The sequence below is a fragment of the Elgaria multicarinata genome, chromosome 2 (assembly GCF_023053635.1).
Source record: "Elgaria multicarinata webbii isolate HBS135686 ecotype San Diego chromosome 2, rElgMul1.1.pri, whole genome shotgun sequence".
Classification (NCBI taxonomy): domain Eukaryota; kingdom Metazoa; phylum Chordata; class Lepidosauria; order Squamata; family Anguidae; genus Elgaria; species Elgaria multicarinata.
The window spans coordinates 155,313,173-155,331,261 of NC_086172.1; the positions used below are offsets into that span (position 1 = coordinate 155,313,173).

The 18,089-nt window shown below is 44.3% G+C and overlaps 1 protein-coding gene across 4 annotated transcripts in view; it reads right to left on the reverse strand.

Annotated features, from left to right (window-relative positions):
* The window catches only part of PTPN21 (protein tyrosine phosphatase non-receptor type 21), a 66,399-nt gene that overhangs the window by 2,203 nt on the left and 46,107 nt on the right, over positions 1–18,089 (reverse strand). For 2 of the 4 annotated variants that reach the window (XM_063117942.1, XM_063117940.1), the window contains 8 exons: positions 16,677–16,737; positions 14,588–14,675; positions 10,961–12,429; positions 9,005–9,142; positions 7,340–7,561; positions 6,524–6,652; positions 5,079–5,313; positions 1,166–1,326 (listed from right to left, as the gene is read on the reverse strand). In XM_063117942.1, coding sequence (XP_062974012.1) covers positions 1,166–1,326; positions 5,079–5,313; positions 6,524–6,652; positions 7,340–7,561; positions 9,005–9,142; positions 10,961–12,429; positions 14,588–14,675; positions 16,677–16,737 — 2,503 coding nt within the window. Of the gene's footprint in view, positions 1–1,165; positions 1,327–5,078; positions 5,314–6,523; positions 6,653–7,339; positions 7,562–9,004; positions 9,143–10,960; positions 12,430–14,587; positions 14,679–16,676; positions 16,738–18,089 lie in introns of all 4 variants that reach the window. The other 2 variants (XM_063117941.1, XM_063117939.1) reach the window with 1 other exon arrangement.

The window sequence follows — 18,089 nt, forward strand, 5'->3', positions numbered from 1 at the left end:
TGTCACCAACAGAATATCATCCATCCATCTTGCCCTTGGTTGGCCCCTCTTCCTTTTGCCTTCCACTTTCCCTAGCATCAGCATCTTCTCTATATCTATACATATCTGCTACATATCTCCTTCCCTCTTTATTGTTTACTACAACTTATTAGATTGTAAGCCTATGCGGCAGGGTCTTGCTATTTACTGTGTTATCTGTACAGCACCATGTACATTGATGGTGCTATATAAATAAATAATAATAATAATAATAATAATAATAATAATAATAACACGCCCCAATAATAAGGTTCCAGCAGCTTGGAGGACGGCATCACCAAACAATGCCCCGAGTGCTGCTCCTTGCCATCGCCACTCGCTCACTCAAACTGCTGGAGTGGACAGGCAAGCAAGCAGTGACATGAGGAGACCACTCACATACCCAATCCTAGACTCAATCCTCCCTGCCAAGGCACATGAGAGAGGATAAGCTGCTCTTCCTCACCACTGTGTGCTTAACTGCACACAGTAAGCTGGTTGTGGTGAGGAGTGGGCTCACCATAGTGGAAGCCTACTCATGGCATCCTTCCATCTTCACCACTGAAATGCTTGAAGCCAGAACTGCAGCCACCTTCAGCAGTTCCAGGGATACAGACAGTGGACCGGTTCACATGCAACAACCTGAGTTGTTGCAAACAGGCCAATCCACACAGCTCCATGGCTATCTCAGTCTTGGAAGGAGGTATTTTTCCAGATTTCGACTAGGTGGTCTCAGAGGATCAGACAATACATTAAGTACTCTATGGCAAGGCTTAAGTATTCTATGGCTGGGGTTCCCATTCATTCCATTTCCCCCAACTATCAATTGTTTGATGGTTTCCTGGATTTTGTACAAGTTTTCCCCAAACTAAAAGGTTGAAATGCCTTAGTTGGTTGAAAGGCTTAGCTAGTAGTAGTAAGAGGTTTAAACTAAACTATGCTGGTATTTTTTTGGGGGGGGGGGGGCTGATCCCATCCCCTTTGCCTTCAGCCCCACCCACCACTGGAATGTGGCTCCAGAGAGGTTCTCAGAAATGGAATTCAGCCCTCGAGCTGAAAGACGTTCAACATGCCTGCTCTTTGGATTGCCTGACCCAACGTAAGGCATCAAGACATGCACATCTTAGTTTTGAAATGAAGAAACCACCTCATTGTGTTCCAAACAGGCAATCATGATCTCCGACAAGATGACCACTCCAGTTCTTCCCACACCAGCACTGCAATGCACCAGCAGGGGAGGGTTGGGGGCCGTAGGATCTGCAGTGCTCGTTGTATGGCGCCGTACTGACTGTATCTCTTCCAAGTATGCTGTCCAATCCGAAAGGAAAGAGGGAGAAATTCTATGAGTTAGACATCGATGATGGGGACCAAGAAAATACAGCCAAGTCCAGAAAATAGCAGCCAAGTGATTAAAGGTGTGTTCAATCTGGTTTACTCCCAACTGTGTATAAAGTCACAGCTTTACTATGTACACGTATCTGCAAGTAAGCCCCTTTGTACCGAATGCTAACCCATGATGCTTTTAACCCATAGTTGTTGAATTCTGGGTTTATTTAACCCATTGTGGTTGAATTCTGGGTTGTTGTGATGTGCAAACCTAGCTGCGTTAACAAATCATGAGCTGTTAATGAAAAATAACCAAGGAAAAGAACCCATGGTTTGTTGTTGGGCTGTGAACTCTGGGATTTTAAACCGTAAGTTATCGTTACGTCTGGACCCACTACTGTGACTTGTTCCTGTGTTGTTACACCAGGGTACAGAGGCAGTGGGCAAGAATGGGCTGGGGTAACAGCCACTCTACACACCAGTAGTAGGCATTTGGGATGCAAAGGAGGAGAGAAACAAACAACTTGATAGAATAAACTTGGGTTTGGAAAACAAACCCAAGTTTATTCTATCATCTGCCGGACAAACCCTGGGTAATAAATATTTTAACTATGGGTTAACATTGATTCATTCAGATGGTTACGCATTTTGAGGTAAACATTATGGCTTAGCATATCATGTGAACCATTCCTAACCATGGTGGCTACATAAACATGGTTTAAACATGCTCACTAACCATTTGTTGCAAAAGGGTTAGTGGCCTAACCGTAGCTTAGTGTGTTCTCTGAACAGGGCCACTATCTGCAAATCAGAACAGTGTGACTTAACTTCTAAGTAAACAACTATAGGATTGAGCTTTTAATCAATTAATTACCTTGCCTTCAGTTGGCATGTTTGTAATAAAGTCAGGACAGACAAAATAAAGTACTTCTTCACACTTAACTATCCAGGAAACCCACTGAAACTTTAATATCTTTCCATTTACCTTTCTGAAAAGGTAGTGAAATTCTTTCCATCCTCAACAGAGAACTCCCATTTGGGTCCTCGGTGATTTTATCTGTATTTTTACTATAACTTTGTATGAACTTCTATTGGTCTGTGACCATAATAATAATAATAATAATAATAATAATAATAAGAAGAAGAAGAAGAAGAAGAAGAAGAAGAAGAAGAAGAAGAAGAAGAAGAAGAAGAAGAAGAAGAAGAAGTAGTAGTAGTAGTAGTAGTAGTAGTAGTTGTGGTGATGGCCACAGGTTGAGATAGCTTTAATGAGAGATTAGAAAAATTCATGGGAGATAAAGCCCTCACTGGACTGGTTCGCACGTAACACTGAGCCATGATGTGGTTTGTTGAAATCTGGTTTGTCATTATGGCCAGATCTACACCAAGCAGGATATTCCACTATGAAAGTGGTATGAAAGCAGTATATAAGAGGCTGGAGCCACACTACTGCTTTGTAGCACTATTGAAGTGCACTGACAACTGTTGGGGCCTATGACACATACCATATACTGCTTTCATACCACTTTCATAGTGCTATATACTGTTTGGTGTAGATCTGGCCTATATCTGAACCTAATCCTGCAAACAAAACATGGTTTGTTAACCAGCTACAAATACAAATAGAACCCATGGTTTGCTGTTTGTGCTGCTCTCCACCCTGAAACAGATTCAGCCAGCAAGAGCAGCCTGAAAATGGAACTGCTCTGAAAACAGTCCACAGGTTGTTTGCTCAACTTCAAGATAATTCATGGCTAAAGCAATAAACCATGGTTAATATAAACCATGGCTTAGTGTTATACACAAACATAGCCAATTGCTATACACCATGATTAAATGGAAGTTCCATATTTAGAAGCAGTAGATCTGAAAACTAATAATTGGGTTCATGAACTACTTAGTGGTTTCTCAGAAGCATGTGGTTGTCCACTGTAAGAAATGGGATGCTGCATTAGTGGACTCTTGGTCTGATCCAGCAGGACTCTTCTTTTGTTATGTATTTAGTAAACTGATTAGAATAAATGTCATACAACATAGGTTGTATTTTGTCAATACACAGTAATATTTTGTCAACATACAAGTCTACTACATTGCCTGTTTACTAAATAACACAGGAAAACGCATTCATTCTTTAGGGAAAGTTGTCATTTACATCATGGTGCACAGACATTCTCCAAAGGGTTGACCACTTCTTTTATTTCTACCTCTCCATTCTACCCAGATAGCTCTCCAAGATAGCTGACATTAAAGAATAAAACTATTCAACCCATTAGAACAATTCACTGAAACAATGAAGTTAAAGCCAGCAATGAGCCACAGAACTGGCAAGAGAAAGCATGCAGACACATGATTCTGCCACTAGATTTACGCTGCAAAGACCATTCAAAACAGAATTGCCTTTGACAACCTCTAAAAAGTGGGGAAAGAGAGGTAGCACAGAAGGCTCCCTTAAGCAAGGACTGTGTGCAGATGGTGGGCAGTACCCTATACTGCCGCTGTACTCCTGCTGTTTCTGTTGTGACAATGGATAATGATTCCTAAAGCTGTTCTGGAAACTAGGAGTTCGGCACATTTCCATTTGCTTAAGAATTCACTAGCTTCCTGTTGAATTAGTAGTGGGTCCAGCGAGCGCACAGGCAGCATTGGATCTTGCTTGTTTGAATGTCACACCGATCCATAGTCCAGAGCATGGGTAAGCAACATGGTGCTTCTATTTTTGCTTAACCACAGGTCGTGGTTTCCTCTGAACTGATTGATGTGTTTTAAATTAATTTGCTGTGATCTCGGGTCGACCGTTCAGTTATTCAGAAATATTGCTGACTGGTTTTGTAGCGGTTCTACAATCCCAATGTCCGCGGCTGGAGTGCGCCCCACCCCTTCACGAAGCTGTTGCTGTTCAGAGTGAGCTTCCAGTTCGGCAAACAGCCAGCCTGCTGTCAGGGACGTGTCCAGCGGTTTCAGAGGTGTGTGGGAGTGGACCGTCTGCCATTTTTGACATAGTTTTGATTGGCTATCAGCGTGTTGTGGTGCCGACCGCGTTTTTTTTAAAACAACAACAACAACATATATCTGCGCAGCATCGCATAATCGCTGGACCTCCTATCCATCCCAGGCATAGCTGTGATTTTGCATTCAGGCGCATCCCTCCTGATTCATAAAAAAATCTCTCTCTCCATATATCTCATCTGCATATCCCTGCCCACTTCCCCCGATCCATATCTGGTCAAGAGGGCAGGTTTAACTGTTGTGATGAAGAGGGAATTTCACCAGGGGCTGCATGCATACAAATGACACCTGCTGAAATTCCCTTTTCTATGCACCTGTTAAAGATACAGGAGCCCTGTCCTCCTTTTCATATGGTCACCCTAGGAATGAGGAGCTAACCTTTCCCTCTCCAGCTGCAATCCCCTTTGAAATTTGCCACCTGCAAGGCAATTAAGCTAAGAATAAAACCTTCCCTTGGCACCAATGGACGCTCAGGGCCCAGGGAATGGATTCAGGGCCCCATAGCCTCAGGCCTAGCAATGCCTCTGCTTCAGACCATCCCTCAATGATCATGAACACTAGCAAAAACGGCAAGTTCAACCAAAGGAAAATGACACGGGTTATATGTTTACTTGATGGTTGGATGAGGAGGTGTTTCTAATCAGAGGCAAAAGACTCTCAACACCTAGATTCCATGAAGCACTATGGGAGGTGTTCTCTGACAGAAGGCAAATTTAAAAAGAACTTACACAGAAACCCTTTTATGTCCTCTGGGCAGCCATGTTCTGGCCAATCAGTATACTGAAGATGCCAAACCGTCCTCTCCTGCCCCGTGAGGAGGTGCTTGATCTTCAAGCCTGTTGTCGCATAGCAACCCGAGTCTGTCCGGAAGCGGGTGGTGATCTTGAATCTCCCGTACGTCACTGTATTGTGCCTGGAGCCGAGCCGTGGCCAGTACCGGAAACTTTTCTCTCGGCCTCCCTCCTGGAAACATAAAGCTTAGTCAACCAAAAACTAACATTGCCCTTTCATAGCAAAGGAGTGTTCTGCAGTGACTAGTTTATTATTTTTAAATTTCATATCCTGCTTTCCCCCCAAGGAGCTCATGGGGGCACAGGTGGCTCTCTCCCCACTGCCAATTTTATCATCACAATAATCCTGTCATGTAGGCTAGGCTGAGAGTGTGCCACTTAATGGCCCAAGGTCACCCAGTGAGGTTCATGGGTGAGTAGCGATTTGAACCCGGACTTGCCCACTCCTAGGCTGACCCTCTAATCCAGCTTTCCCTGGCTGGGAATGATGGGAGTTGCAGTCCAACACATTTGGAGGGCACCAGGCTGGGGAAAACTGCTCTAACCACTTCTCTACACTGTCTTTGTACCCCATCCTGCTTAACCAGGCCAGTCAAAATCAGAGTGAAGGGAAGGCTAATCAATACATTCATACAAATGGCCATTTTATGTTTATTCTTTTGAATAAACACTGATTTCATTTCGACGCCAAGTAAAAACATGGCTTTTTAACAAAGCCTTTATTGGTTAAATTCACTAAGATGGCACGTTGTTTTAACTGTTTCAATTGTTTTTACTGCTTTTAAATTATATATTGCTTTAACTTGGTTCATGGTTTAATTTGTTTTTAGCTTTGTGTATTTATTGTTTTATACTGTATGCTTTTATCTGTACACCGCCCTGAGATCTTAATGATATATTTTATTTATTTATTTATTTATTTATTACATTTTTATACCGCCCAATAGCCGAAGCCCTCTGAGCAGTTCACAAAAATTAAAACCATGAAAAGCATAATAAAACAACCAACAGTCTAAAAACACAAATAGAAAATACAATATAAAAAGCACAACCAGGATAAAACTACACAGCAAAAATTGATATAGATTAAAATACGGAATTAAAACAGCAAAGTTTCAATTTAAGTTAAATTAGGTGTTAAAATACTGAGAGAATAAAAAGATCTTCCGCTGGCGACGGAAGGAATACAGTGTAGGCGCCAGGCGAACCTCTCTGGGGAGCTCATCCCACAGCCGGGGTGCCACAGCAGAGAAAGCCCGGGATACAAATGTTTTAAAGAAAGAAAGAAAGAAAGAAAGAAAGAAAGAAAGAAAGAAAGAGGACGTCAAAGGCCGCAGCCTCCAAGTTCACCCTACTCCCAGCAGAGAGAAAAAAGCACTCACCTCTTCTGCCGTCACCATAGTTATAATGGCAATCCCTTGCTCCCACACCATCTGCCAGAAATCTTGGCATGTATTCTGCAAAGGACCTTGGGTCGCAATGTAATCCCACTCCATACCCCCAACACAGACCTGCAAAACAAGGAGGGAAAAGGGTTGCAGGTGCCAAACGAGTTTGTCAAAGCAAATCAATCTATAACGCAGGACCTTGAAGGAAAAACAGCAACGTCCAGTGATAAAAATGGGAATGGGGTGGACGTAAGCCAATGTGGTGGTGCTTCCAGACGGAGGATTCCTAGCGCTACTTATCAAAAGTTAATGTGCAGCAATTCCATCTTTCCTTTTTCTCTTTTCTTTTTTGTAGGAAAGGAAAAAAAATGAAAGAAGAGGTGAGGAAACATGGAAGAGTTACCAGTGGAGCACATTGTTGCCTGGACTGCCCCCCAAAATTGTGTAAGTGAGGCGGAGGAGCACAAGCGCAAGTGAAGCAGAGGAGCACAAGTCAGTTTAGCGACTGACTACATTTCTTGTATCACATGCACAGGTAAGCCAGGAATTGGCCAAAGTGAAACAGAATGATGGTGGGGGGAGTGCGTAAGCCTGAGGCTTCTCTGGGGCAACCTACTCTCATGCAAATAGCATTAAGCCATGGTTTAACATTACATTGAGCCCTCCCTGTGTGACCCCACTTAGAAAAGCTGCGTTCTCCTGCATTAGCGCCCCTAGCATGACCAGCCAAGTAGGCCAGACTGTAGCAAGTTTGGGTCACTTGGGATCCATTTTTAACCTTAAAACAATCCCCATTCCTTCTGACCTTACCTTAATGTGGGATGCATTGATATAACCCGTATTATTTTCTTTTGTAGGGACCAACTCTACTCTGGTGTCATCATATGGAAGTACATCTTGGAACCGGTTCCGTTCCGCATTTTCTGGGAGACGGGCTATCGAGCATTCACTATCCACAAGCCTTTTCTTTTGAATCCGCTCATATTCCGTAAACACCATTCCTTGTTCCAGCCGTTGTTCCAAACCTTTACACTAGAAATAGAGAAAACAGAAGGAACACATTTAAATTTTGCCCATAAATAAACAAAGAAGGATACGCCTTCTCCTTTATCATCTTGTCCGAGCACTAAGGTTTTCTAAAGAGGCACTCCTGGTAGTCCCACATGGAACAGAGATCTGTTTAGAAACCACCAGTAGTGCCTTTAGTGTGGCAGCTCCCACACTATGGTATGCCCTTCCAGCTAAGATCAGTCATGCATCTACACTACTTTTCAAGCAAGCATTTCCTAAATGATGAGTAAATTCCAGCCACTATTCTATTGATCTATTTGCTTTTACTGTAACTTTTTGTATTTTCCGTGTTAATTTATTGTACACTACTCTGTGTGGAGCAGTTATAAATGTTATCATCACCATCACCATCAATTAAATAAATAAAATGGACTAGAAGGATGGATTTAAAAAAAACTGAATTGCTTATATACTACATAACATTTGTTTATCAACTATTTATTTAAAATATCTTTATTCCAGCCTTTCTACTTGAGACAGGCCTTACAAGGCAGTTCACACACATAAAACAATTCAGAAACAATGACACAAGTAAATAAAACCCAGCAGAAATTCCACAAGCAACCAAGACAATGACAATATATCTGTCCGGGGTATAAGTATATTCCCAGTCCCCTTTCCTTTTGTGTCATGTCTTTTAGATTGTAAGCCTGTGGGCAGGGACTGTCAAGAAATACTTTTGTAAGCCGCCATGAGAGCCTTTTTTGGCTGAATGGCGGCATAAAAATCCTTAAATAAATAAATAAATAAATAAATAATAAGCAAACTGAAAGGGTTGTACCCAATGGTGTCCATCCATCCGTCCGTCAGAAGAATGGACACCATTGGTGGATTAGTTGCTTCCTTCAGGAGATTCTCCCTTCAGGGCAACAGGGGATGCACAGGGGAGGAACAGAAGGAGAATCCCAATTTCTTGAGCAGGTCTGTTTGCATGGCATTGGACGTAGCTCAAAACCTTCTGATTTGCCTGTAAGAGGTGCCCTGACAAAAGAAACCAGGGAGGTCATACCAAAGTCTGCATGCCACCACAGAAAAGGTTCTGTATTTTTCTTTGTGCCCAGTCACCAAACCTTGATAGTAGGGGCACACAGAGCAGGGCCCCAAGGTAAAAAGATCTTAATACAGGGCCTGACGTATACCACTTTATATGCCACCTCTCTGCTCTGTAAGGGCTCCCTAAATGATCCACAAGATAAATACAGGATAAATCTAATAAACACAAATCTGCACTAAGAAAAAGAAAAAAAAAACAGCAGCAATATGACACTGTTACAAGGTTGACACAGTAGTAAGCAAAATTCTTTACTCAGATATAAACGTTCGCTTAGTTCAACCAAGATTATGCAACTATGAAAACTGAATATCAACGTTTAGTGTACGGCCCAAAGTAAACATCAAACCAACCCGTTCATCATTTGTTGCTCTGGCAGGTTCCTCCTTCCCTTCGTCTGGCAGTGGCAGCCGAGATAACGTCAGTCCATTAAGAGCAGCTAACTTCAAAGGTCCTATCTTTTTGGCTTCTGCTCTGTTCTTTTTCATGACCTGCTGGAACAAGACAACCTTACAACACACTGCGATAAAAACTGGGGTCAAATGAAATTGCTGGGGCGGAGGGTGGGGGGCTTAGCTGGAAAAGGTCAGTGGCTCCAGCCATTCATTTGCAAGAGGGTTGGGGGCAGGGTGGGAGGAGAGGCACAGCGACGGCTCCTCTAGCTAATGCAATCCTACAGAGACTGCGGTAGCAAAGCAACATTCTTTCAACCCCGTCCGTCTTCATTCCTCTTTCAAGCTTTTGAAACTTCACAAGAATGACAAACAGACCTTAGCAAGGAAGGATTGTTGTAGACACCACAGACAACAGTCCAGAAACAGGGCAGGACGACTGCAATGTGGCAGTCCGGGTGCTTAAATCCTTTATCCTGCCCTTCGTCCTCCAAGGTGCTCAGGGTACGGCAGACATTTGGCCCTTCCTGCCATTTATACTCACAACAATCCTGCAAGGTAGGCAAGGCTGAGTATGTGTGACTGGCTCAAGCTTTGTGGCTAAGCAGGGATCTGAACCCCAATTGTTCCTCTCCAAATCCTCTGCTTTAACCATGACCCTGCACTGGCTCACAATGGAAACGAAGCAACCTAGCTGTATACAGGATCACATCCAGAATTGGTTACCAACCTAAACGCAGAGGGGGGAAGTATGTAGATTGCAGCTGATACCCCTGACGTGTGTGTGTGTGTGTGTGTGTGTGTGTGTGTATGTGTGTGTTACCCTTCTGGTTCCCTCCTGGTTTACAAAGCAGAGTGGAACCAGTGCTGGGTCTTCATTACCCATGGCTTGCTCCTTAGAGTAATGGTAGCTGTTTCCAGAGAAGAAGGTACCCATCTTTTCTCAGGGAAAGCTCTTCTCTGCTTTCCCAGTTGTGCACTACAGCACTGAAGCATGAGAAGCTGCTGCCTAGATGTGGCCACAGAGAGCAGAACAGATGGACCTTGCCATCAGCAAGCAGAACAGATGGACCTTGCCATCAGCAACAGAGGAACGCAGGCAAAGCAACTTGTGATTATAAAGCCAATTCACGTATTAGAAACCACGTTGGGAAAGCACTTTATACTGCTCCATTGGACCTTTACCAGGTGTGCACACCTGCACGGAACTGAAAAAGCATGTTGTGTGATGTCAGGTGGCAGCTGCTACCTAAGAATTTTCAAAATGCATGTTTATGTTTCTGTACATCTTGGATTCACACACACACACACACACACACACACACAGAGGCCTCCTGACATCAACATTATCCAAGAATGAAACCAAAATTCTGCTAAAGGAAAAGTAGATTCCGCCCTGTTTTGCACAGTAAACTTTGCAATTTTTATTATTTTTCAGAATTTATTCTGCTTCTGCTAATCATAGGGAGAGACAAAGAGATCTCCAAAACACTGAAGTTCTGCCCTTCCTGACCACTAGAAGTTTTACTCAGCAACTCCTCTGGCTTTTGAAGTTTCACCAGGCACTACCTATAATTTTCAGACACATTTTCATGACCTTAAGGACTAGAAGACTGATTTTAATAAAAGCTGAGGGAGGAAGAAATACATCACACAAGAATGTTCTGCTCATCACTATTCAGTTATAAATATGTAATTAATTTATAGTTAATTTATAAAAAATAAATTAAAGGTGTAATTTAATAATTATAAAAGGATTACTCCATGGTAGGGAGCATGTAGCACTCCGGATGTTGTTTAAACATTGGCCATGCTGGCTAGGGATTATGGGAGTTGTAGTCTAACACTTCTAGAGGGCATCAGGCTGGGGAAAGTTGACTTCGAAAGACTGAAGAGGAAAAGCCTGAGAAAACTTACCCCTAAAGGAGGTAGCCCTTCTACAATATTCTTCTTCCCTGAAAGTAATTCAGACACAGGTCTCTTCTTTACAGAATCCTTCCGCACCCTGTACCTCGCAGACAGCGTTAAGTCGGACTCAGACACAGACGGCGTCAACAGCCCATCACCTCTTCTCTGCACTTGACTATCAGCCATGATGTGGGTGGAACTCACATCTTTTACCCTCTTCTCAGTCTCCGTGATATGCAACTTGGGTTCATGTATATGTAAAGGGCCAGGAGACGAAGCAACAGAACTGTACGGATAGTTCAATAAGGACTCTGGAGTGTAACTCCCCATGACAGAAGGAAGCTGGGGTTTTCCGTTGATGAATGGAGAGAGGGCTGGATTAGTCTTGTTTTCTTCCTCAAATTCTTCCTCTTCCTCACTGCTATGGATCAGCATTGTGGCATCTGAAAGAGACTTCTTATGCCCATAGTTCACATTATCATCTTGCTCCTCGTTTTCCTCTTGCTTGGTTCTCTCCAGGAAAACGGTAGGCTGTGACCCTCCGGGAACCACCTTCGGAGGGGCTGCATCTGCAGCGGATGCCGACATGGTCCTCTCTTTAATCCTCATGGCCTCGAAGCTGTGGGCCAGTCCGGCTATCTCAATACTGTTCCTCTTCTGCAACTGAGCATGCCGGGCAGACGTTAAGGGCTCACTCACTTCCTGGAGGGAATGTGCAACGGGCAAACTGTCCTCTTGAAACGTCTGGACCGAGTGATGGACCCGCCGGGTGATAAGATCCGGATTGCTGCTGCTGATGTAGAGGTGCCGAGACAGGTCTGGGGTGCTGTTAGCTGGTCTTGGATAAGGATACGGCGGAGGGGGGCGGTAGACTTGAGTCTTCATAATGTTCGGTGCAGGATAATCTTGGGCCTGCAACTGAACGTTAGTGAGCTCAGGCACGCTCACAGCTCCAACCACCAGGCGCCGTTCAGCAGGATAGGGGTAGGGGGATTGGCTGTGAAAACTGTAATTCAGGTTAAATGGGTAGTGGCCGGAATGAGGGGAGGCAAAATTAGCATGTTCTCGGATTTCTGGCTGGCTGTATACCATGGCATCAGGCCTACTGTAGGCGTATGAATTGCCAATGTTGAGATTCCTCATGGAATGGCTCTGCTTGTCAGAGTGAATCATTCCTCGGTTAAGCTGTTTCATCACTGTCTCATAATCTGGGGTAGGCCGATAAGAAGGTGGTATCAGGGCACTGTGCCGGTGCGACGGGACGTAATCCGACCGGAGGACGTCGCTGCCGGTAATGCTCGGGTTGGAGGACATGGGTGAAGGCTGCATGTAGTGCTGTGGGTTGTTCAGGGAGTTAGTGCTGTGAGCGCTGTAGACGCTCCCGTTGCGGATTCGGCCGTTGTAGTCATGCGGGGTTCGATCCAAGCTGGTCTGAGAGTGGCAATAATAGCCATTCTGATTATTCCCATAGAGATTATCTGAAATACATGAGTGCAGCATCCATTTAGAGCCAAGCAGAGAAATGGCAAAAATGACATGTAAGAGTTGTAAGCAAAGAATCAACTATCCCCCGCACTAATCTATTGTTTTTTTTATTACTAGTAGAACCACATCTCTCTAGGTCAGCAAATAAACCTCAGACAACTTCACTGTCAACAACTAAATACCTAAAGTGCTGAGTGTCTCATTTTAGCTCACTGCAGAAAACTGCTCCTAGTTAGTGGAAGGTATGGCCATAAGGAAACTAAAGCCCTATGCAGGTGGTCTTCAAGTTGCTCATGTGAGGGAGAAAAGTGGGGAGGGGACATGGGCTGTCCCCATGTCCATTCAGTCCCCTGCCATGCAGAATCCCCCTGTCCACTCAGTCCCCATGTTCAGAGGGAAGGTTTGAAGGGGACTTTTCTATTTGCATTTGCTTGAACCTGAGTAGAAGCCTCCGTGCTCTCGGGAACCCTGCTTCATCAGGGAGGTTTTTCCCGGGCCTAACTTCAGCATGGAGGACACAGCTAGGGAGGGATGGGTTAACCCTCCCTGCACACTGTGCCTCCTCTAAAAATCACTCCCAGGCAGCAATTAGGCTTGCAAAAAGCCTCCTTGGAGGCAATGGAGGCTTTTTCAAGCCTAATGCAACACAGAGAGCTGGTTTGGGGAAAACCCCTGGGGTGGGAAAGGTCAATTTATTTATTTATTTATTTATTACATTTCTATACCGCCCAATAGCCGAAGCTCTCTGGGCGGTTCACAAAACCCTTTCCTCTTCTGCTGTGACCCCCTTGGTGTCACAATTAGACACCCTGGGCACCTTTTTTGTCTGAAGAACAGGGGGGAAATGCTTTCTGCATTGATGATGATGATGATGATGATGATGATAAAGTGAATGAGAATGGTTATGACAATGGTGATAGCAGCTCAAAAAACCGCCCCCTTGAAGTCAATGGGATGCTTTTTTCAAGCCTATTTGCTGCAGGGGTAGGATTTTTTCACGTGCATGTGAATGCGAGGTGGGTGTAGCTTTGACCCTGCCCACTGCCAGTACATGGCTCCCAGCAGGTTACCTATGAGACAGCAAAGCCCTCAGGATGAAAAATGTTTCCCACCTCTGTGCTACAGGTAGGCATAGGTCTTCCAGTAACATTTTCTTCCTTGTGTTCAATGTGCTACCTCTATTTGCTTAGACAGAAGTCTCCCAGTTGCAACATACTTTGGGGAGGGACTATAGATCAGAGGTTGAGCCTAATTTTACTCCCCAGTGCTTCCAGTTAAAGATCAGGTAGCAAATGACAGGAAAGGCTTTGACCCAAAAGACTTCACAAAAAGCTTGCTGCCCACTCATTTTATTTCAGAGCAATTCTAAGCACAAGAAGGAAATTGTGCTCCAGCTGGCTGACTATGCATGTTTAGACAGAAAGCCACCGACAGCCAAAACAGGCAATGCTAGGTCCGAGGAACAAATAGTTTAATGTTCCTACATGAGAGAAGGTCACACAGTCTCCATCCAGGGACTGCCTATGCTGAGGACATGAATAACCACAAAGCACAACGGGCCCTCAGATCCTTCTCTACCTCTTCCAAATAGAGAATGCATTTTCTCCCTCACAAAGCACCAACACGGTAAATACTATGGCCATTTCTACACTGGCCTTTTTCCCCGGGGTTGTCCCTGGGTGCTCCCTGAGCGTCCAAATGACACACAGGGACTCCTGGGAGCAGGGGGGGATGGGGACGGTTTTCCCCAGGGATAAAGAAACCCTGGGAAACCTTGATTCTTCCAGCAGTCCCGGGACCATGGGTGGTGTGGGCATCCGTCCCAGCTTTTTCCCTCCTCCCCGCGAGTAGCGGGGGTCAGCAGAGGGAAGAAGCCGGGCCAGGGGCAGTCCAGAGACATAGGGGGTGGGGTGGGGAGCAGGGTCAGGGATTTCCCCCCTTTTTTTAACTTACGTTTTGCTGGAGTGCAAGTGTGCTCCAGCTCCTATTGCTTTTTTTAAAAAATGGTGGCCGTGACAGGCATGACGTCCCTCGTCATTAGAACGTTGTGCGGCCATCTGGATGCAGGGCGATGATCCTGGGCTCCGGAAATCCCAGGATCGTCTCCCCGTGTCCCTCTACACCCTTAGGTTAGAAACCGCCTGTATTTACCTTGTGAAGATGTATACGGTTCGGCATAGTGTCCATTGTAGTGTAGCTGAGGTGGTGGTGGTGGCAGCATATAAGGCTGTGGTTTGGGCTGCTGAAAAGATATTGCAGAAATAAGTGGAGATACACACCCGATGAAATAATAATAGAAAACCTCAACCTTTAACCCAGCTGACTTAGAGCGCAATCCTATGCATCTTTAGATAGAAAAAAGTTGTACAAGTCCCAGCATTCCCCAGCAAACATGGCTAGCTGGGACATATAAAGACTGGGGTCACAACACACTAACTCACATTCAGTGATTGAGCGTGGGTTGTTGTTGAACTGGGGGGTTACTATTGAAACGTGGGTTATCGTGTGGTCTGACTATATCTTATTTATTTTATTTACAGTAGTTATATACAGCTCCCATTGAAGAATTTCAGAGCAGTGGGCAAATCGAATAAATGAATAAAACAGAATAAAAACATGTTAAAAGTACATTTTTAAAAGAAACAAAGTACAATAACACCACAGCGGGTCATTAAGGGAAGGCTTCCTGGAACAACAACGTTTTCAGGAGGAGCCAGAAGGAATAAAAAGTTGGTGCCTGCCTGACCTCTAGAGGCAGGGAATTCCACAGAATGGGGGCGACCACACTGAAGGCTCTTCCCTTGGTAGACTCCAATTGGACAGTAGGTTCACGTGGAACCACCAGGGAGGCTTGTTAACCATGAAGTGTGGCTTATTTCTCTCAAACAGGCCACCTTGAGAACCCATGGTTTGCTGCTGGGTTTTTCAGGGTGGTTAACAAGTCATACTGCATGGTTAACAAGCCATTCTTCAGAAAACGCACTGCATTCAGACAACATGATAACTCGCTGTTCAACAACAACCCATGCTCAACCACTGAGTGTGGGTTAGCGTGTTGTATGTACCCAGCTTAAGAGATGTAGGATTGCACCCTTAATGAAAGTTAACAGGATCCCTTCAGGGTTGTGGACAGGGGAGGCAGTCCAAATTCCTGTGCCTATAGGGGAAATGTTGAATCAGGGTGTCTGCATTTTGACAGGCACAACCAGTCAGATCTTGGTCAGCCAAAATACATCTCTTGAGGTTAATAGGGCACAGACGGCAACACCTGCCAACCACCTGATTAGCAATATCTGCATTAAGCCAATAAGCATTCAGCAGCCAGCTGAAGCTATTATTAAGGAATTACTCGCTCTGTTGTGCGAAACCGAAATTAGCTAATAGAATCAATGCAGCATAGAAGAAGTAGTTTCATACTTACTTGCAAGAAGAACCTAATAACGAATGGATTGGCTGCTGAGTCACAGTTACGAGTGTTTTTAGGAAGTGAATGTGAACTACTTCCTCCCTGGGAAAGCAGCTAGGGGAGGGGCCTCAATCTAAGCCTTATAAAAGGGATAAGCCCCATGGAAAGACGGGGGCTGATTACAATGGAGCAAATTAATGCTGTTGAGGGATTTGTATTCTTGCCAGTATCAAATTTCTGTTAAGAGCTGATTTAAAACCTATAGGCCATCTGCCACAGTCAAAGCCCCGCTAATCTAATGGGCAATACTTGGAGGAATAAGAAGTCTTTAAAATATTTAGTTCTTACTAGCTTCTTACTAATCACCTCATCTAAATAATAATAATAATAATAATAATAATAATAATAATAATAATAATCAGCAGCAGCAGCAGCAGCAGCAGCCCCTGTGTTAAGAGCTGTAGACTGGGCCCCAACTGACCAAAGTATGGAAATACATATTTACTTCGCAGTTCTTCCAGTATTATTTTGGGGAAGGGTGGATTGTCTGCCCTAGAAAAAGGTCGGGATAGTTACGAGAATGATTGTTATCTCTTAATTCATGGAAATATATCTGCATCAAGTTGAAAGGAGATTTTCATACTGAGCTGTAGTCCAACTAGATAACTGTAAAAAGCTGAAAATCTATAGGCATTCCATCCTTTCCGGTTCCACCAGAAATTACCTAATATCAATAGCACATTTCTTCTTTAAGAAGCAACCTTACTCCCATTAATAAATAACTTTTTTAAAAAATCCAAGGCACAAAGGACACCTTGGCGTCACAGACCTTACCAGAGACATCCTGGTGGATGATCGCCTCCTAACCGGATTCACTGTCACAGTCTGAGCTTGTCTACAAAGCAAAGAAAAATACAGATTTTGTAATAACGTCATTGATAGTGCAATCTTATGCATGTTTACTCAGAAATAAGTCTGGCTGTATCCAATAGGGCTTATTCCATAGTACATGTGTTTAGGATTGCAGTTTAGGTACAAAATTTACTGCTCCAAACTGGCTATTATTCCAGGAACCCACTTGCCACCCACAGGCATAATCCTCCACGGCTGAAGAGAACACACACAACAAAGCAAATCAAAGAAAAAGCCGTGGCTTTTTCACAGTTCTTCTCCATCAGTGGTCCAGCAGAAGATGGCATAAACACTCATTTTGCATATACATGTATTGCGTTCACAGCAGGAGTTCAGAGTGAGAAGGATTTGGGTTTCCATAAATGTACTGGACTGTGGCAAAAGGGAATCAGTAACATTTTGTTTAACAAGCAGCAGAATGCCTCAAGATTAACTGCTTGTACTGTCGCTAGTCTGCCTGGCTAGGTTTCTGACTCTCACCGTAGCACACATTTATTTAGTCACAAATAGTGAATCCCCAAGCAGTCAAGTCTTTTCCCATTGCTTTCGTAGGGCCCTTTCTACACCTAAGGATTATCCCAGGCAAATGGAGGGATCGTCCCTGCCTGCTCCCGGGATCCCATGTGTGTCATCACAGGAATGATCCAGTGATGATCCAGGGGAAAAAGACAGGTGTAGAAACGGCCATAGTGGCGCAGACCAACTGCTGGGAGAAAGGGGTGCTCTATTTTAGCTCAATTCACACTGCCATTATGTAACTTCATCTCACAGTGAGTAGAACAAGCTGCTAAAACTGGACAGAGCTGTGCATATGTGGATAGGCATACCCACTTCCACCACTAAGCCCTGTTTGCACTGCAATATTTTAGTGTGGATGGGCCTACAACCTGGAGGAGACCCATCCACATAACTGAAAAACTCCAAAGCGTTCCTGGGCTGCCGTTTGCTATACTCCAAACGCTCCCTCTCACAAAGGGTTGCCTGGAATACAAATCTACACAAAATATATGGGGCTCCACCCATGCTAACCTCCCATTTCATAGAATAGTAGAGTTGGAAGGGGCCTATAAGGCCATCGAGTCCAACCCCGTGCTCAATGCATTTAAAGTGTTCTCAACCACTGCTCTAGTCCTGTGACCCAGAAGGCAACTATGTCAGTGTGCCAATGCTGCATACAAAAGGGGCGGCACGTGTTTAAGGACCTGTTAAATTAGACAGTGCTGTGTGCAGAACTTCGCACAAGCTAGTGATTTTTTGCAGGAACCCAAACCCCCCCCCCCAATCCCCATAAATTGGAAATTATGAAATATTTTGCTTCACTAACAAAATTGTGGC